Source organism: Hippoglossus stenolepis, chromosome 12 (assembly GCF_022539355.2).
Source record: "Hippoglossus stenolepis isolate QCI-W04-F060 chromosome 12, HSTE1.2, whole genome shotgun sequence".
Taxonomy (NCBI): domain Eukaryota; kingdom Metazoa; phylum Chordata; class Actinopteri; order Pleuronectiformes; family Pleuronectidae; genus Hippoglossus; species Hippoglossus stenolepis.
Genome location: NC_061494.1, coordinates 8,392,247 through 8,408,714, shown reverse-complemented (window position 1 = coordinate 8,408,714; position 16,468 = coordinate 8,392,247). Strand labels below are relative to the sequence as shown.

Below are 16,468 nucleotides of genomic sequence, written 5' to 3'. Positions count from 1 at the left end.
TATGTTATGATGACATCACTTCTTCTGGATGCCACGCGAAAAAATAAAAAGAAGAAGCTTGGTAGATGAACGCAACTCATCGGCTGAACATTGAAATCTCTTCATGGGGGATTCACTCTGAACCGAGGCTGTAATTGATTCTAAAAGTTGACAGATCATTTGCTTTAATAAGCCTGACTAATGCAGTAGGCTAATGGCATGCGTGTTGGAGCTATCGAGCCACATTCCCCAACAATATCTGTGAAGCCGCGGCAGGCTGATCACTCTCATTCGCAGAGCCCTTAAAGCCGTTTATGTAATGCCCAGTGTACTGTAGTCAGTCAGTCAGCCAGCCAGCCAGCCAGGCAGGCAGGCGGGGAGGCAGGCAGTCAACCCGGGGCTTGTGGCTGCGAAGGGCGGGCAAACGCGAAGTAACAATACGCTTTCCAGAGAGACGACCCCCCCCTCCCTCTCTCGGGTGACACAAACGCACAGATAATGTGGCGGTTCGTGGAGGAGTGATAGACAAAGTGAAAGCCAGACGGGCGCTCGGGTCGGGCAGCGTGCTGTGCCTGCTCGTCTGCACTGCACTGACTATACAGCAGAGGATGACGCCATTTCTGTAGCTGACAGTCGGCTACAACACTTCAGCGCACAAACACTGGGGATTGCGGGAGCGGTGCTAACAATTCACCTGCCCGCGCTACGGCCATTTCTGTCAGGGGTCTCTTGTTTTCGCCCCCTTTTTAAAAAAAACACGCTTCGAGGCGGTTGCTCCTTTTCCTCCTTTCGTGTCTGTGCCTCGTCGCGGTGCGCTGCTCTCTGCGGAGAGTGCACTCGACAGCAACGGTAACAACACGCAGCTTGTGGGCAGACAAACGCAACCCAGACCTTCAGGGAAATGTGAAATTTAAATGCTGGACAGAGTGGCGAGGAACCAGTCGTCCAGCGAGAGAGAGAGAGAGAGAGAGAGAGAGAGAGAGAGAGAGAGAGAGAGGAAAAAGTCACTTTCTTTCTCCACAAAATGTTGCCCGTATCGACTGGTCTGGCTTTTTTTCGCTGACTGCTCATTGTGGAGTGAGCTCTGCTCCTGACAAAGAGTCGACGGAGCGGTTCGCAACAAGGTCAAGCTTGTGCAGGGGGAGCCGTGGAAAAGAGGCGCAGCGACATGGCGTTAATACCCACAACATTTCATTATCGGAAGAGAAGCCAAGGTCGCAGCCCTCGTTTGTGTCGGTGAGCGATCCGCGGAGGATACAATGTCACCCGCCCCAGACGATCCGCCGGACAGTGACTGACCACCGCCGACAATAACAGCCCGAGCCTCGACCATCTTTCCCCCCACAGTGCTCATAAAACACACGGTCAACTAAAGCACCGACTCCATTTAAAGCTTCCCCCCTCGTGATTCCTGCAGCCGCGGTGATGTTGTAAAAAAAAATACTGGTCACGCACACGCAACACAGTGAATAGTCTCCTCTGAGCAGAGGGGAAAATAGTCCACCTCGCATCCAATGCCACGACCGATCAAACGGGTGAGTTCCTCGACACAAGGCTGCTCGTCGTCCTCCTCCAGCCCACACCGGGACGAGTCGACCGTGAGAGGCGAACGACACTGGTGGTGTGGTGGTGGTGGTGGTGGCACAAAAGAAAAACCCCCGACGATGCCATGTACCTGTGAAACTACACACCGCTCACTCGACGAATCACATCCCGCGGCGACGTCGGGCTTATGCGGGTCCGTGAAATATCACTTTTGACGGCTGAGACAGGCGACGACCAGCCCCTCCGAGGATTCCTCCGCTGAACAACACAACACCCCCCACCCCCCCACCCGCTGGTGCTCGTCCAGCGAGGCTCGCGACTAGTCAACCCCCGGGAGTAGCATAACCTTTCCCTGCGCTCACCATCTTAATCCGGGCTGGCTTTAACACCATAACTTTGTTATCGAGCAAGTTGCCTCTGTATTCCCGGCGGCTGCCTCCGGGTACAGCCGTCATTCATTTCCTCAAATCCCATCGCAGCATTAGTTAACAAGTTAGCTAACGTCAAGGTTGGCTTGGTAGCAGCAGGGGGAAGCGAGCTGGTGGAAAATGTTCCGAATAGCGATGGCTTGCACCGAGCAAAAAGCAACACTCACCTACGCCGTCAAGTGGAGAAAGACTTCTGCTCTTCGACGAAAGTGTATCAGTAATCCATGCGGACATTTATGTGCGGAATATGGGATGTTTTCTCGTCGGCGCCCAGTACTCGCTGGATGCGGATGGTAAAAGTGGTTTTCGCAGAGCGCTGCTGTTTGTCTCGAGTAGCTCCTCTAGCCTAGCTCTGTGTGATCCTCTGCCCGCCCCCAGAGCACGATTGACGGCCACGTAAACCCCGCCTCTGCCGAATCCACGCTCGTCCATTGGGTGTCACGGTGAAGGGAGACGCCCCGGCGCCAGATGATTGGTCGATAAGGGAGAAAAATATCCTCAGTGGAGTGCGTGAAGTCATCTCCTGGTTGGTTGTCACAATACAGAGAGAAAAACCGATGAAAAACTACAACCCCCGGCTTTTAAACACTAGATGTGTTCGATTTGGTGCACAGACTGTCCCGACAACGCAGACACGCGTTGTTTTTCCCTATTGCCGAACAGGCGGGGACAGTTACAGGGTGTTGTGGATAAGTAACTGCAACACAGTGTCCGCGGCACCCATGTTACATTCCCCACCCACCCTGCGCCTGCTCTGTGAGCAAACCGAAGCGTATACACGCACCATCTAAGCTAGCTTGAGTTGAGAGGTGTCTGTGCACTGAGCGGCTGTAGCTTAGCGCAGCATCCGGTTAGTTAGCCTGTGACACGCATATCATAAGGAAACTATGAAAGTGTGCATGTGGCAGTAATATCGAGTGCCTCGGTCGACCAGCGATATAGTGGAGAGTTTTTATTTTGTAAAGGAAAGAAAAAAATGCTTTAACGGTGGTTTACCGGCGCGTATGTTTTAGCCTGCTAGTGCTAGCTGAGTAGCAGGGTGGCTAACAGGAGCACAGGACCCGGCTTGTCAGCAGACAGACCTCATCTAAGGTGGGTGGTGTCTAGGAAATTAGCCGGATGTCACAGTTTCAAGTTGTGCTCTGTATGTCTGTATGATTTGGTTCGTTATGAGTTGAAATTCATTTGTGGTGTCTTCTAAGTTTTAATGTTAAGGGATTGTCAACATGATGGGGAAACTATAGGACAATAAGCAGCAACAAACTAAAGACTACCTATTTTGAAAATATTCAACATAAAAAGTATCAACACTTCAGAATGTAAGTAAGAAAGAGACATTACTGAACTTGGAACTGTGGTTGTGGTATTTTAAAGTGATAGTTGCATGACTTGATGGGACATTTTATCATCATAAATGATGATAAAATGTTTGTGTGTTATATACAATGTTAAGTGTGGGGGAATTATAATGGAGTATTTGGTTTTTTGCAATTGTTTCTATTATAATTGACTTATATTTTCTTTTAGTTATTTGCAATTTACATTTGCCCATATTAAACTAGTAACATTTTGCTCTGCTAGCATATCATCTGTTCAAAAGCAGTGATGACTCGGTATTATAAACTATGGAGCAGGTCTTCCCTAATACAATGTTGCACTGTATTTGAACTTGGTGGAAATCATATGCAACATTATGTTATCTTACAGCAAATGTCACAATACTCTGATAATTAATTTGATAGTTTAGTGAGGATAAGCAGAGCTGCAGTGAATGGTTCTTTTTGAACAGAATTGTTATTTTAGTTAAACAGCAGTTTCACACTTTTAGTTCGATGTGACTGGATAGAAATTATGTATTTTGGGCCTTTTTATGACATTTAACATAAATTGCCTTCCTGTGTAAAGAATGAGTTAGTTTTATATTTGTTGGAATGATGTACTGCTACTGACAGCCGGACCTTTCTTTTTGTATTGCTGCATCACTCCTCATCAGTTTGCGTGATTCACAACTTAATCCAGTCATGTGATGATGTTCCATACACGAGGGAATTCATGACTCAGCACATGTCAGACTCCCAGTTCATTACATCATGAACAGAATTTATCACATTTGTCAAAACCTATAATTCTGTTTTAGATGAATTGGAGCAGTTTTTAATGTAAAGCTTTTCCTACAGCACATTGGCTTGCATCTCTCATTGAACTCATCTAAGGAAAAAGTACAATAAATGGGTAGAAGTATACCCATGCAGTTGTGGTGTATTGTACTGCTAAGTGTGTAGCAGCATTTTAAGTTTTATATTTGATGTCAGATACACCGAACTGGTTTTTAGTCTGACACAGTTCTTGTCATGTTAATACTCTCCTTTCTGAAAATTGTTCTGTTTTGGCTCTATCTACATATCTATATCCTATATTGAATCGGATTTAATTTGAAATGCTATGCAAGGTAACGTTCCCATCCCTCTGTAGCACAGCGACAAACCTCTGGTCGTCTTATCTGTCAATGTGGTTTTGTAAAACTAGCTCCCACTAGTTTTTCGTCTGACCCTTTTCAGACCTGGTATAAATATCCATCTTAGGTGATCATTCACAAGTGGACATCTTTAAGTAGAGATCTACCCCATTTAAGGACTCAGGTGACATCATCTGGCTCACCTAATCCTTCAACAACAGTCTTCATTTATCTTTTTCCTCCAGTGTAGATATTCGTACATTTAAAGCAATGGATTGTGACCCGGGAGCAACCTCTGAGCGAATTCTGCTGGAGCCATACAAGTACTTGTTGCAACTGCCAGGTGAGTCTTTTTCAGTGACTATAGTGGGAGTCAGAGTGATAAAGCTGAAAGATCATCAAGAGACATGTTTGCTGCTGATGAGCCTTCGATCCGTCACAGTGCAAATTTGGTATTTGCATAAAGCAGTGTACACACAGAAGACATTGCATGAGCTTGAACGTAAAGGCATTAAATTAGTCCTTTATAACTGTTCAGTCTGTAATCAAAGTACATGATGTTTTATGTTGCGCTATTGAAATGCAGGCACTATATCTGTCTGATGTAATACTTAAATTTCAGCGTTGAAACTGTAGGCAATGATTTGAACATAATTTTATCTAAATGTTTACAAAATAAGAGTTTGAACAATTTTAAATTGTAAAAAAAAAAAAAAAACAGCTATGAACATGTTTAACATCTCAGTATTGTCGAGGCTAAGTTGTCTCAACCACCCGCTAATGTGCTGCTGTTTAGGAGACCACCTTTATTTGTTTCTTCAGGTCTGCTCTGTCACTTTTTGTCTGTGGAGAAGTGACTGATCTAACACCACAATTTCATGTGTTTGTAAATAGAACAAGAAATAGCGGCTGAAATAGTTTTTCTCCTGTTGCAGTGTCACTGTGTCATTTAGGCTCATATGATTCGATCATTTGACTCGATCAAAATGAGTTTCTGGAACTTTAAACGTGGGAGTTTGTCATACTTCCATGTTAATCCACACAGAGTTCTTTTGATAAGTGGAATTCAAATGTTATGAATCTGTGTGAGGCTGATAATTGCTCTGTTAAGCTTTTTACTTGCTGAACTAACATTGAGGGTGGGATCAGTGCCATGAACGTTTGATGCTTTAGGAATATGTTGCTATAGCCCACTAGCTGTGTCAACATAGACCTCAACAAATATCAGTGATGTAAAGACTTAAAGGGAAGGTACTAATATCAGCAAAACCTCTGTCATAAGACCCCATTGTTTATCATAGGATGAGCTTATGATTTGCTGTAGTAGTCCTTGTGCAGGAAGCAGTTGCAGGTTATCTTTTTACTTCTCTTTGCTGACTACAGTCCATATGTCTAAATTTAAGAAAATTGAGCTTTTGTTTTCTGCTCTCTCCTCAGGAAAGCAAGTGAGGACAAAACTCGCCCAAGCATTCAACCACTGGCTCAATGTTCCAGACGACAAACTGCAGGTGAGAAAGCGGCCATTTCAAGTCTCTTAACATTCAGAGGGTTTTTTGTTGTATCCTGAAGCAATTAATATTTGAATGCAACCAGAGTGTGTTTTCAACTGAATATAAATGTGAAGCTTGGGGTGTTGATGCAGCTGAGGATCAAGTGGAATACATTCTATATTTGTTTGATCTTGTTAAAAAATGCAGCTTTGCCTTTATGCTGTTTAAACAAATGTAGATGGTGCTCCTGTTGCAGAGTTGGGTGATACATCAGTTCGTTGTGGTTTTTCACTGCATGTAGTCAGTAGATTAGCTGTTTTTAAGAGATGATTGTGAGGTTTTACTGCATAAAGGCACAGGCTGTTTCCTCTGAGTCGAGGCCCACATCATAGATTTTCTGGAACAAATCAAAACGATCAAGTGTTGCTGTGGTGAAAGGCTGTTGAGCCAGTTGCAGAACAATGGACATCGCTTGATGTGATTTAAGTTGGTTTGGGTTCTTGCATTTTTTTGGAGTTTGTCTTTCACATATGAAGACCGCAGCAGGAGATTGTTCGGGTCAGGTGTGTTCACAACAACAGGAAAATGTCCGAACTATTTAGGCAAGGGGTGGCGCCTGGGTAGAGCATACAGGTTGCAGGACAAGATGTTTAAAATCCACTGTGGAAAGCAGTGTTTTGTTTACAGCACATAAACAATGAAGTCGCCTCTTATCACCAAGAGATCTTGAATCTCGATGTCTTTCCAAGTCGACATCTTCGTAGGCATCTTCTACATGTATGCTACCTCTTTTTCATCCTGAGATATTTCACCCTCCTGTATTCTCACATGGGCCCAATCAAACTTTTTCTAGACATTTTACTAGGAGGCTGGCAGGAAAAGTTAAGGAAAGTGTCTGTAGCAACTGACTTCAACATTTCTTATCTTCAGAACAATGAGAGCTCCAATTAATCTTGAATAAGGATCCATCTACATAAAAATGCCGGTTCAGAATTAATTAAATGTCAAAATGACTGCAGTTATTCTCCAGAAAGTCACTAATAGAGCCATTAACAAGTTTTGCTTCTTAAATCATGAATCGTTAGTAGTATTATGATTCAAAGAATCACACAGAAATTTGCCCGCTGTGGGTTCATTAAAAACACTTGCACTGTTTGTTCTCTGTTCATCATTTTTGAAAAGGCTTTCTCTGACAAGATTGCTGTTAAATCCGCTGTTTCATTTAAAGGTGTCAACTCACGACTCAGGGTTTTCTATTCACTCAGTCGGGGCACATTAACAATAACTTTATTTAATAATACCATGAAGAGCTCTTCTCCAAATTATGTAGGAAAGTAAAACAAAGGGTAGTAAAACAGTGCCAGCTGTAAATGTCACAGTTGGCCACAATACAAACAAATAAATTATACAATGGAACCATAATACAGTTTCCATTCATCGAAGAGGATGAACCTGCCCACAAAAACAGTATCATTTCTGTTCAGATTAATAGCATTTTGATGTTAAACAACATTAAAGATGTTCCACACTCGCTTATAGACTGATAGTGACTGTAGTGTGTTAAGGTTTTGTATGTTTATAGTATCCATACTTAAAAGAATGACTTGTTTTGTATTAGAATGTGTCCGGCACAGAAAATGTTTAAAAAAAGAAACGCTTTACTGAGAAAATCAACTTTCACTCTCCTCAGTTTCTGTTTCCCTGTCTTGTTGCTCATGTTGTGGACTCTTGTGTGTGTGCGTGCGTGCGCATGCTGGTCATGTGATACTCGCCCCTCCTACAAGTACTACTCAGACAAATGGCTGAAGTTTTCCCTTCTCTTATTCCTCAGCATCGTCTGGAAAGAACAAAAATCTATTTGAGCAGGAATCTGCTGAGTTTCTAATTAGAAAGAGTGGTTTTGTGTTTCTGGAGAGAGTGAAAGCAAGACGTCCCAGTGAGTTGAGGTGTCATTAAATTATTCACTAATCTTTTTTAACTTACTACATGTGAGTTGCTGAGAAATCGAGTTTATTCCGAAGGCTTTAAAGTATAACCATATGATATTAATCCTTTAAAATTTGTAATTTGGAAGTCAGATGTCTGTCTTTATAGAAATCCTTAAAGCTGCACTGCAATTTTTTTTACCCTGAAATAGCGGCTTTAAAGTTTAGTTTAGTTTGATGGTACACTGATTTGCAATAGTGAGAATGATGCTCTTTGTATCTATGGTGAGCCGGTACGATCTCCTGTGAGAAGTGTGTAACTGACAGTTTTAAACTAGACTGGCACCCAGTAGAGCGCATATCTCTGCCAATGCCCAACATTCCCCTAAATTCAATCAAGCTGCACCAAATTACACACACTCATAAAAATCAGTGAACCATGAATTATTCCGGCTGATGGCGTTCCTGCTTCTCCTCACTCATAAATGATTTCAAATGAACTATTCAGGGATTTATTGGTGTTATTGAGCAGGACACTCACTACTGCCCCCCTTGTTAGATCAGACCATTGACCTTATACTCATAGCATTCGCATTATCGTGGCAAAATAGTCCCTCATCTAGTAACGAAGATATGGAGACAAATCTGTGTTGCCTGTATGTACCTAGTAACATGGTGCACCGCCCCCCCATGATTACTTGTTTTCAGTCCTCAATAAAAAAGAAAAAGTAAACTAGTGCTTGCATGTAAAAGAGTAATAAAGTTGTCCGTCTCTGCAGATGAATTATTGAATATTATAGATCACACCTGTCACTTCAACCCTCCCACCGCTACAATATCCATCTCACACTTTAATATTACAGTGGGCTACGTGTCTTCCAAACTAATGAATTCAGTTTGCAAATTTAAAGAAGAGCAATTCAACATTCAAAGTGGGATTTTTTTAAATTATCACATTCCACACAGCTGTGCTGACATTTTCAATGCAGGAGCTCATGTGCTCCTGGAGGCTACATATGTTAACTTGGAGTTTGACGGATCAGTTTTTGATTCACAGATTGTGTCCAGATCTTCTTTTTGTTCTCCTGATAATTCCCCTTCAGACAGAATTTCCATGTTATTGTACAGCAGGTACTTGAGGTTTAATCTACCTCACACATCAAAGAACTATCTCCCCACGTTGCCCCCTCTGTCTCAAACCCTCTATCTCTGTATAACAGCTCTGTAAACTCCTGCTGAACCCATCATGCAGACTGAGAGCACTCCTCTCATCATCATTAGCACACTGCTGCAAAGAAGTGGCCGCCATGGAAACAACCGTGCCTTCAGATAGATGGAGGCAGCGACAGTGGCACACGGCCTCATTCATTTCGCAGTGCGTTTTTTCTTCTTCTTTCAAACCCCATATGTGCTTGTGTGCTGTGTAGTAGGAAATTCCCTCCTTACACATCAGTTGCCTTGCAACCTTTTAGCTGACTGGCTTCCTCTTGTTCTCTCTGACAGTGTAGAAAAGGTTAGCTTTTATATGCTGCCTCCCGTCTTTCACTTTGACAGCATGTGTCATTCGTGGGAATGTCTTCTGCCTCGGGCTCAGAGCTTCTTGTTATAATTAAGTTGTCCCTCTCAGACAGGTCATATTTTTTTACAGCCTGAAATATGGCAGAGGATTATCATTGCACAGACCAGATAAGAAGTTGGGATTGTATTATGTAACAAATTGTTGTGCAGTAAGGCCTGATCAGGCTAGACAGTACCTTTTGTGATAAATTTGCATAGCAGGTCTTTTTTTGTCTTCAGGAAATGGTAGTCAGCCTGATACAGTATATACTGACACTTCTCATCTTGTGATCAGTTTAGTCGATGAATAAACAACAGCCACACTCATTAAATATGAGCTTCACAATTCAAAGTAGCTCCTCTGTTGTGGTATTGAAGTGTATTCATTTTTTACGATGACAGTGAAGGTTTGTTTATCTCTAGTGAGCTGGTCCACCTCATCTACAAAACCCTGCAGGATCACCCTGTACTGTCAGTTAATCAGGGCTCCACTGTCCATGTAATATGTTACAATCCCTCATTAAAATGTTTAAAACCTACCATGACAGATAGATAGATAGATAGATATATATATATATATATATATATATTTTGTTTACTTACATTATCCAACAATAAATTTCTTATCGTTTCTTCCACTGTTTGTAATGGATCATGATTATTCATTACCGTTTGCTGCATAATGTGAATAAAACTTAAACTGAGTCCCATCAGGTAGATTTTCATCTACAATGCTGGTGAAGACAACAACTCCCATGATCCCACAGTGCTTCACTTCATCATCAAACTAGGTCTTTTTGTTGTTTTGATTGAGAAACCCCTCGTGGCCCAAGTTACATATTTAATCTCTACCATACAATGTCAAAAACAATCCATGATTAAAACAAAAAAAAAGAAACTCAAAGATACAACTGTGGCTTATGGAGAATTTTACAGAAACTAGTTGACATTTGCCTTGTTCTGTTACATGTAAACACAAACCATTGTTCTAGATGAATGACACCATGATTCTTGATTGACACAGTCCAGTGAGTGTGAACACACAGGATAACTGTGTTAAATGACCCTGTAAGTCCTGCTCTCTGACATACTTTGGGTGGTTAACTACTGTACTCAGCACCTTCTGTAGTTATTCTAAATAAAGGAGGTTTATATATGTACATGGGTGACTTGTCTGTTATTTCCCCTTCAATATACTGGACCAGTTTGTTGCGAAGGATTCACTGCATTCTTAATGGATAACTGATCGTAGCCTTGGCAAACAGTGAGCTCCTGCATCAATAACCTCTGGTGAGACCGATGACCTCTCGGAGCAGTGACGGCTCCTTAACTTCTCTGGGGTCCAGATTTATTTTTGGTCAAACTTTTGCCACCTTCATTTTTTTCTTGAACCTCTTAAGATCTGGTCTTTTCCCAGGCCCCTGCTAGTATATATTAGTAGTATATCTCTGCAACTTCAGGGCCTCTATGAATAATCTTGGTATAAAGATAACACTTATCAGCTTTCTGCAGAGGTTTAAGCATCAGTATGGACGACACTAGGTTAGAGAAATAAAATTTAGAGTGAATATCCCGTATGAGTTTTATTCACGTTATGCAGCAAACAATGAATAATTGTGATCCATTACAAGTGTGCAATACAAAATGTGTAAGGAAGAAACAGCCAACTGGCTAGCAGTGTGTTTTTCCTTTGCCATACATCGTTTAACCCAGAAATTATAGCAGAGACAGGCAAAGTGGAAATGACGCAATTAAAAGGCGACCAAAATGAAACGTCCAAAAGTTGTGAATTTTTGTTGGAAACATTTGGATAATGTAAGTACAGAAGTCAACAAACTATGTGTAGTCATGTTTAGATATTTCATTTTAAGGAAGAACTGTTCTAAAACCAAACGTACTGGAAAAAATTAAGACTTGGTATCTAAATAGAGGTAACACTAGGTCAGAGTAAACGAAGATGGCCTAGTTCATATGATTTAAGAGTGAATATCCCCTATGAAATCATGCAGTTGTAGCCTAAAACCTCTAGTAATTCCATATCACATCACATTTTTTTTCCACCATTTGAAATTGTTTATTGACTTATAATCCACATAGGCCACCGTCTGTTTGCAGTGAACCTTTGAATCCTCAATTGTGTTTTTGTCTTCTATGTAATAATATTCCTCCCTCGTTCATGTGTGCATTCATTGTAGCTCTACCAACCACCCCCTCACTCCTCTCTTGTGAGTGGCTCACTGAGGTTGCAGGGTGAGCAAGTGTCGGGGACCCTGCCGAGGGAAAGGTTGCGTTTGGCGGATAAACTGCTCAGCTGGCCCAGTCTTGACCATCTGCCCGATCCACTGAGCGTCTCTTTGTGCTCCCCCAGCCCCGTACAAACAGCTTTCATTACCAGGCCACACCACTTGTGTTTTAAATCAGCAGAGCACTCCAGCAGGCTGCGCTGCCAGCTCAGGACAACAGACACCTGATTGACACCCTGGCTGCTTAGTGTCAAATGCCGACCTGAGACAAAGCCATCTTTGGTTTTCAGACAGAGGATGTTTCACAGTGGATGGCTGTGTGCTACACTGATAAATGACTCCTGACACGAGTTCAGCTGGCATCTCAAGTATCTACGCGGTGTGTGTTTTTCTACAATACCCTTGACTCACCACATCAGTGCATGTGTGTTATGGTTGTTCCAGGGTCGCAGTGTATTAAAGCTGTTGGAGTTTGTCAAAACTCTGGTCGTTACGGCTCCGAGGTTAAGTCCTCAGGCCTCGTCATTCTCTTTTCAGCAGGGTCAGCTCTAACAGCTTGGTCATGTGACATTTCCTCTAAACTCATCAAGCCAGTAGCTCTCGCTTACTCTCTCTGTCTCTGCTTCTCTTTCTTTCCGGCACATCCGAGTTTTAAAGCAAAACCTTCCTCTGAATGTGATTTTGACAGGCCTGCGGTTTGTCTCTGCTGAACTCTTTATTCTCTCTGACTTACTGCCTGCTTCCATTCGTCAACAACTAGTTAAGACTCAGTGGAACAGTGAAGACATGGCACCCTCTGCTGTTTACAAGTTGTAATGCATAATTTACACAAAGCTCCCAAGAACCTGTTACTGTCTCTGTTGCTAGTTCAAGAGAAAATAGATTAACATTCTTCCTTTAACAATAGCACCTGAAATGCTTATATATTTTCATTCATGTTTTTTTTTTTTTGTATGATTTCCAGGTGATCATCGAGGTGACGGAGATGCTGCACAACGCCAGCCTGCTCATAGATGACATAGAGGACAGCTCCAAGCTGCGGCGCGGCTTCCCCGTGGCCCACAGCATCTACGGTATTCCCTCCGTCATCAACTCAGCCAACTACGTCTACTTCCTGGGATTGGAGAAGGTGCTAACCCTGGAGCATCCCGAGGCCGTCCAAATGTTTACCCGGCAACTACTAGAGCTGCACCGCGGCCAGGGCCTGGACATCCACTGGAGGGACACCTACACTTGTCCCACCGAGCAGGAGTACCGCAAAATGGTGCTGCAGAAAACTGGGGGGCTCTTTGGTTTGGCTGTGGGCCTGATGCAGCTCTTCTCAGATTGGAAACAAGACCTGAAACCGCTCCTGAACACGCTTGGTCTCTTCTTCCAGATCCGCGATGACTACGCCAACCTGAGCTCCCGCGAGTACAGCGAGAACAAAAGCTTCTGCGAGGACCTCACCGAGGGCAAGTTCTCTTTCCCCACCATTCATGCCATATGGTCGCGTCCAGAGAGCACCCAGGTGCAGAACATCCTGAGGCAGCGCACAGAGAACATGGACATCAAAAGGTACTGTGTGGACTACATGGAGAAGATCGGCTCGTTTGCCTACACCCGTCAGACTCTGCGGGACCTGGAGGTGGAGACGTACCGTCTCATCGAGCAGTGTGGGGGGAACCCTCAACTGGAGAGCCTGGTCACACACCTCAGCAAAATGCATCACAAGGCTGAAGCAACGGCAGAGTCCAGTCCTGAGCCGCACTCCAGCCAAAACCACTGACCTCATCCAGCTGTCACTGCTGCATTACCCACATACTGACCCTGCACACTCCACTAACACACGAGCTTCACTGACACAACTGATGCAGACATACACATTCCTAAGAAAGCACAACACACATATTAATGATACAATTTGACGAGTCACAATCATAAAAGTTGAACACATGAATTCTAGTAGACTGCTTGACTGCATTCAGAAGCAGCCCCAAATGTTGCCTTTATCTTCTGTGCTAGACAGCATCCTCCAAGTGTTGCTTAACAGAGTACTCATCACCAATTTTTATATTCATGTGTATCTGCGCCGTCAATGCAATCAAAATACAAAAGAACTTCCTACAGACTTAAGCTTGCTTCTCATGAAAATGAAAAATGCTTGAGAGCCTTGATATGAGCTTCTGATGAGACAGTGCATATATATGTATTTTGTGTTTTGCCACCAAATTAAAAGTGTGAAGTGTATGTAGCGCAGAGTGAATGCTGGGTGTGTTATTTAAGATAAGATTGGATGGATGGATGTGTCGAGCGTATGATGTGTGATTTACGGTTAATCGTGAAGCCGCCAGAGTGCCAATCCTGTGGAAAAGACCTGCAAGTCGATCGTCTACTTGTGATGTAACATGTTGGTATTATATTCAAAGTAGCACTCAAGTTGTTTTGGCTCAGCTGTTTATGAATACTGTGTTGATGCTTTGGTCTATTGTTCAGATTCAGCGCAGCTCTTCACATCTCCAATGTTTGGAATGGGGACTTTGTGCTGTTGTTCTTTGCATCTCTTGAATAAAACCAACATTTAAGAATAACCTGCAGGCTCGTCTGACTTCTAAAACTAAGTTCTACATCTGTCTGAGGAATCCCAGCACGTTTGGTCGTCACTGCTTTGAACTGAACATGTTTTTTTAACGTGACAGGGAAGTGGAGCAACTCTCCTCTAGTGATGAGCAGCGCCATCTGCTGAGCACATGGGTGTAACTGAAAATCAAGAAGTTGGAATTTGTGTCAGTACCTTTTCCTACTTCCTGGGAATGGAGAAGGTGCTAACCCTGGAGCATCCCGAGGCCGTCCAAATGTCTTCTCCTGAAGTTAAGGGCTCCTCCCTGCGCTGGTCTTGATCTCTTGTGTAGAAGGTTTTCCCAATCTTAAAATGTCTAAATAAATTAAGAAAAAAGGCTGAGATTCCATCTATTATCTTTACTGCTTATCCTTTGAGGGTTGTGGGGGGAGCTGGAGCCACCATGGACAGGTCACCAGCAAATCACAGGGTCAACATAGAGACAAGCAATCATCAACACCCACAGACAATTAAGCTTCGAATTAACCAACCCCTAATCTGTGCTGTGGGAGGAAGCTGGAGCACCTGGAGAAAACCCACACAAGCACATGGGCTGAAGGGGGATTTCAACTGGGAACATTTTTAAAATTCAATAATCACAATTTTAGGCCTTAGAAAGTTTCATGTTAAGATAGTGAATACTAGGTCTTAAATGCGTCTTAATTATGTAAATGTAAATTGATCACTACCTTCTTTCTTTCTGTAATAAAAAAAGAAATATATATATACTGGCATAAATTATAAGACATAAGGCTTCTTGTTGACTAAATGGTGAAATTCAAAATAAAATATAAAACAAAAAAAGCAAGACCAACGAGTAACATGAGCAATAATAACGGGACTCAGATATTCCTTCATATCTGTCCAACGTCCAAAGTCTTAAATTTATCTTGTTGAAACCTACAGAAACCCTGTCTGGGGTCCCGCTCCCACAAATTTACCCCAAACATGTGCACACACACACCTCAAACACAAGGAGCCATGATTATCCACACTATATTTAATCATAAATCTTCCCCTGCAGCCTTAGATCCATGTTTGATATTTAAGCAAGTGCAAACAAACTGAACAGTGCAAGATGTGAGGTGAGGCGTGACTGTAAAACAACCTGCTACATGTTTACCTTTGAGGAATCTATTCACAGGGTGGTGCCTATGGATGTGGTTGGTGTTCTTATCATCACCACGGGGCACCAGTCATTTAAACCCTGTATTATCTGTTTGTACTGTTGTGGGTTCTGTCCTGAGCCGCTGAAAAGGCAGCGCAGCCCTGTGGACAGAGGCTATCTGTCCCAGGCAGCTCTGTTGACTCACTGAAGCTATTGCTCCTGACAGCTGCAATTCAATTAATTGTGTGGGAGTTTTTTCTTTCGGGGGAGGTGGGGATTGAGTTGAGGCTCCTCTGAAAATCTATTCATCAAAATGTCAAATTCTTGAAAATCTAGGGGACCGGCTCCTCCGCTAATTTACCTTCCAAGCAGCCACAAGTGCGGGGAAAATGTGATGCAAATGCTTCCTCTGATTTGATAAACAGCCGAGACGTATGAAGTGGCTGTTTTGCAGAGCCGACTTAAGTCCATCACAATAATCAAAGCCTCTCACGGTTCTCATTTCTCCTCTCCCACTCTCTGGGTCGACCAGATTGATTTTCTCCACCCACAGTGTCTGACTTCTGTTTGGGAGCAAAACAGAATAGCTTTTTTGTGTGTGGAGCGACAAGGCTCGCTCACCGTCTCCCTCATCCTCTGCAAGCTTTGGATTATTTATCACTGGGCTGCGCTTTACACGTTTGTGTTGCTTGGTAGCACTCCAACGGATATTTCATAAATATTCTTGTGGCAGCAACACAAGTTTGAAAACCTCATTGCTGAGAATGGGAATAGATGCTGCCACTGTGTTTGTCAACCTTCACTGATTTCAGTCTTTTTGGTGATTCTGCCTTGGGCGTAATCTACAGGGGGGGATTGGGGGGGGTTATGACCCCTCCGATAATCAAAACCGACCTGTACGACCCCCAATAGTCACATCGTCCCACTGAAGGAAAAATATTAACTTTTATAAATAAACCTGTTTCTCGATTCAGTTATTGCAGCACGAACAAAGAATAAATTTCACCCCAATTTTTATTATAGCTACTTTGCCTAAAAGCTACTTTGTATTATCTGGCATTTATGATGTGCGCAAATTATTGTTGTATTATTTCCAAGGGATTTCAAGTGTAATAAGTAATAATTTAGAGTGTTTCACC

General features: G+C 42.9%; 2 protein-coding genes across 9 annotated transcripts in view; one reads left to right on the top strand and one right to left on the bottom strand.

Moving 5' to 3' along the window:
• Nucleotides 1-2,305, bottom strand: part of arid4b (AT-rich interaction domain 4B) — a 42,750-nt gene extending 40,445 nt beyond the window's left edge. For 2 of the 5 annotated variants that reach the window (XM_035172040.2, XM_035172041.2), the window contains exon 1: nucleotides 2,120-2,304. The gene's annotated coding sequence lies outside the window, so the exon portion shown is untranslated. Of the gene's footprint in view, nucleotides 1-2,119 lie in introns of all 5 variants that reach the window. The other 3 variants (XM_035172039.2, XM_035172042.2, XM_047342364.1) reach the window with 2 other exon arrangements.
• Nucleotides 2,306-2,484: 179 nt separating this feature from the next.
• Nucleotides 2,485-14,192, top strand: ggps1 (geranylgeranyl diphosphate synthase 1). Of its 4 annotated transcripts, none has more exons than XM_035172046.2 (5): nucleotides 2,485-3,044; nucleotides 3,155-3,271; nucleotides 4,653-4,750; nucleotides 5,845-5,915; nucleotides 12,587-14,192. In XM_035172046.2, exons 3-5 carry the CDS (start codon nucleotides 4,678-4,680, stop codon nucleotides 13,388-13,390), a joined length of 948 nt encoding a protein of 315 aa, XP_035027937.1. In that variant the 5' UTR covers nucleotides 2,485-3,044; nucleotides 3,155-3,271; nucleotides 4,653-4,677; the 3' UTR covers nucleotides 13,391-14,192. The 4 variants fall into 4 exon arrangements, with proteins under 4 accessions (XP_035027937.1, XP_035027938.1, XP_035027936.1 ...); XM_035172047.2 differs by having other exon boundaries at nucleotides 3,155-3,275; XM_035172045.1 differs by lacking the exon at nucleotides 3,155-3,271 and having other exon boundaries at nucleotides 4,658-4,750.
• Nucleotides 14,193-16,468: the final 2,276 nt, after the last annotated feature.

What these genes read in the sequence shown, in the direction of transcription:
- ggps1 (XM_035172045.1), top strand. Translation starts at nt 4,678, where the DNA reads ATGGATTGTGACCCGGGAGCAACCTCTGAGCGAATTCTGCTGGAGCCA. An exon ending in GTACTTGTTGCAACTGCCAG is followed by an intron (nt 4,751 to 5,844) that starts GTGAGTCTTTTT and finishes CTCTCTCCTCAG; the next exon opens with GAAAGCAAGTGAGGACAAAA. An exon ending in TTCCAGACGACAAACTGCAG is followed by an intron (nt 5,916 to 12,586) that starts GTGAGAAAGCGG and finishes TATGATTTCCAG; the next exon opens with GTGATCATCGAGGTGACGGA.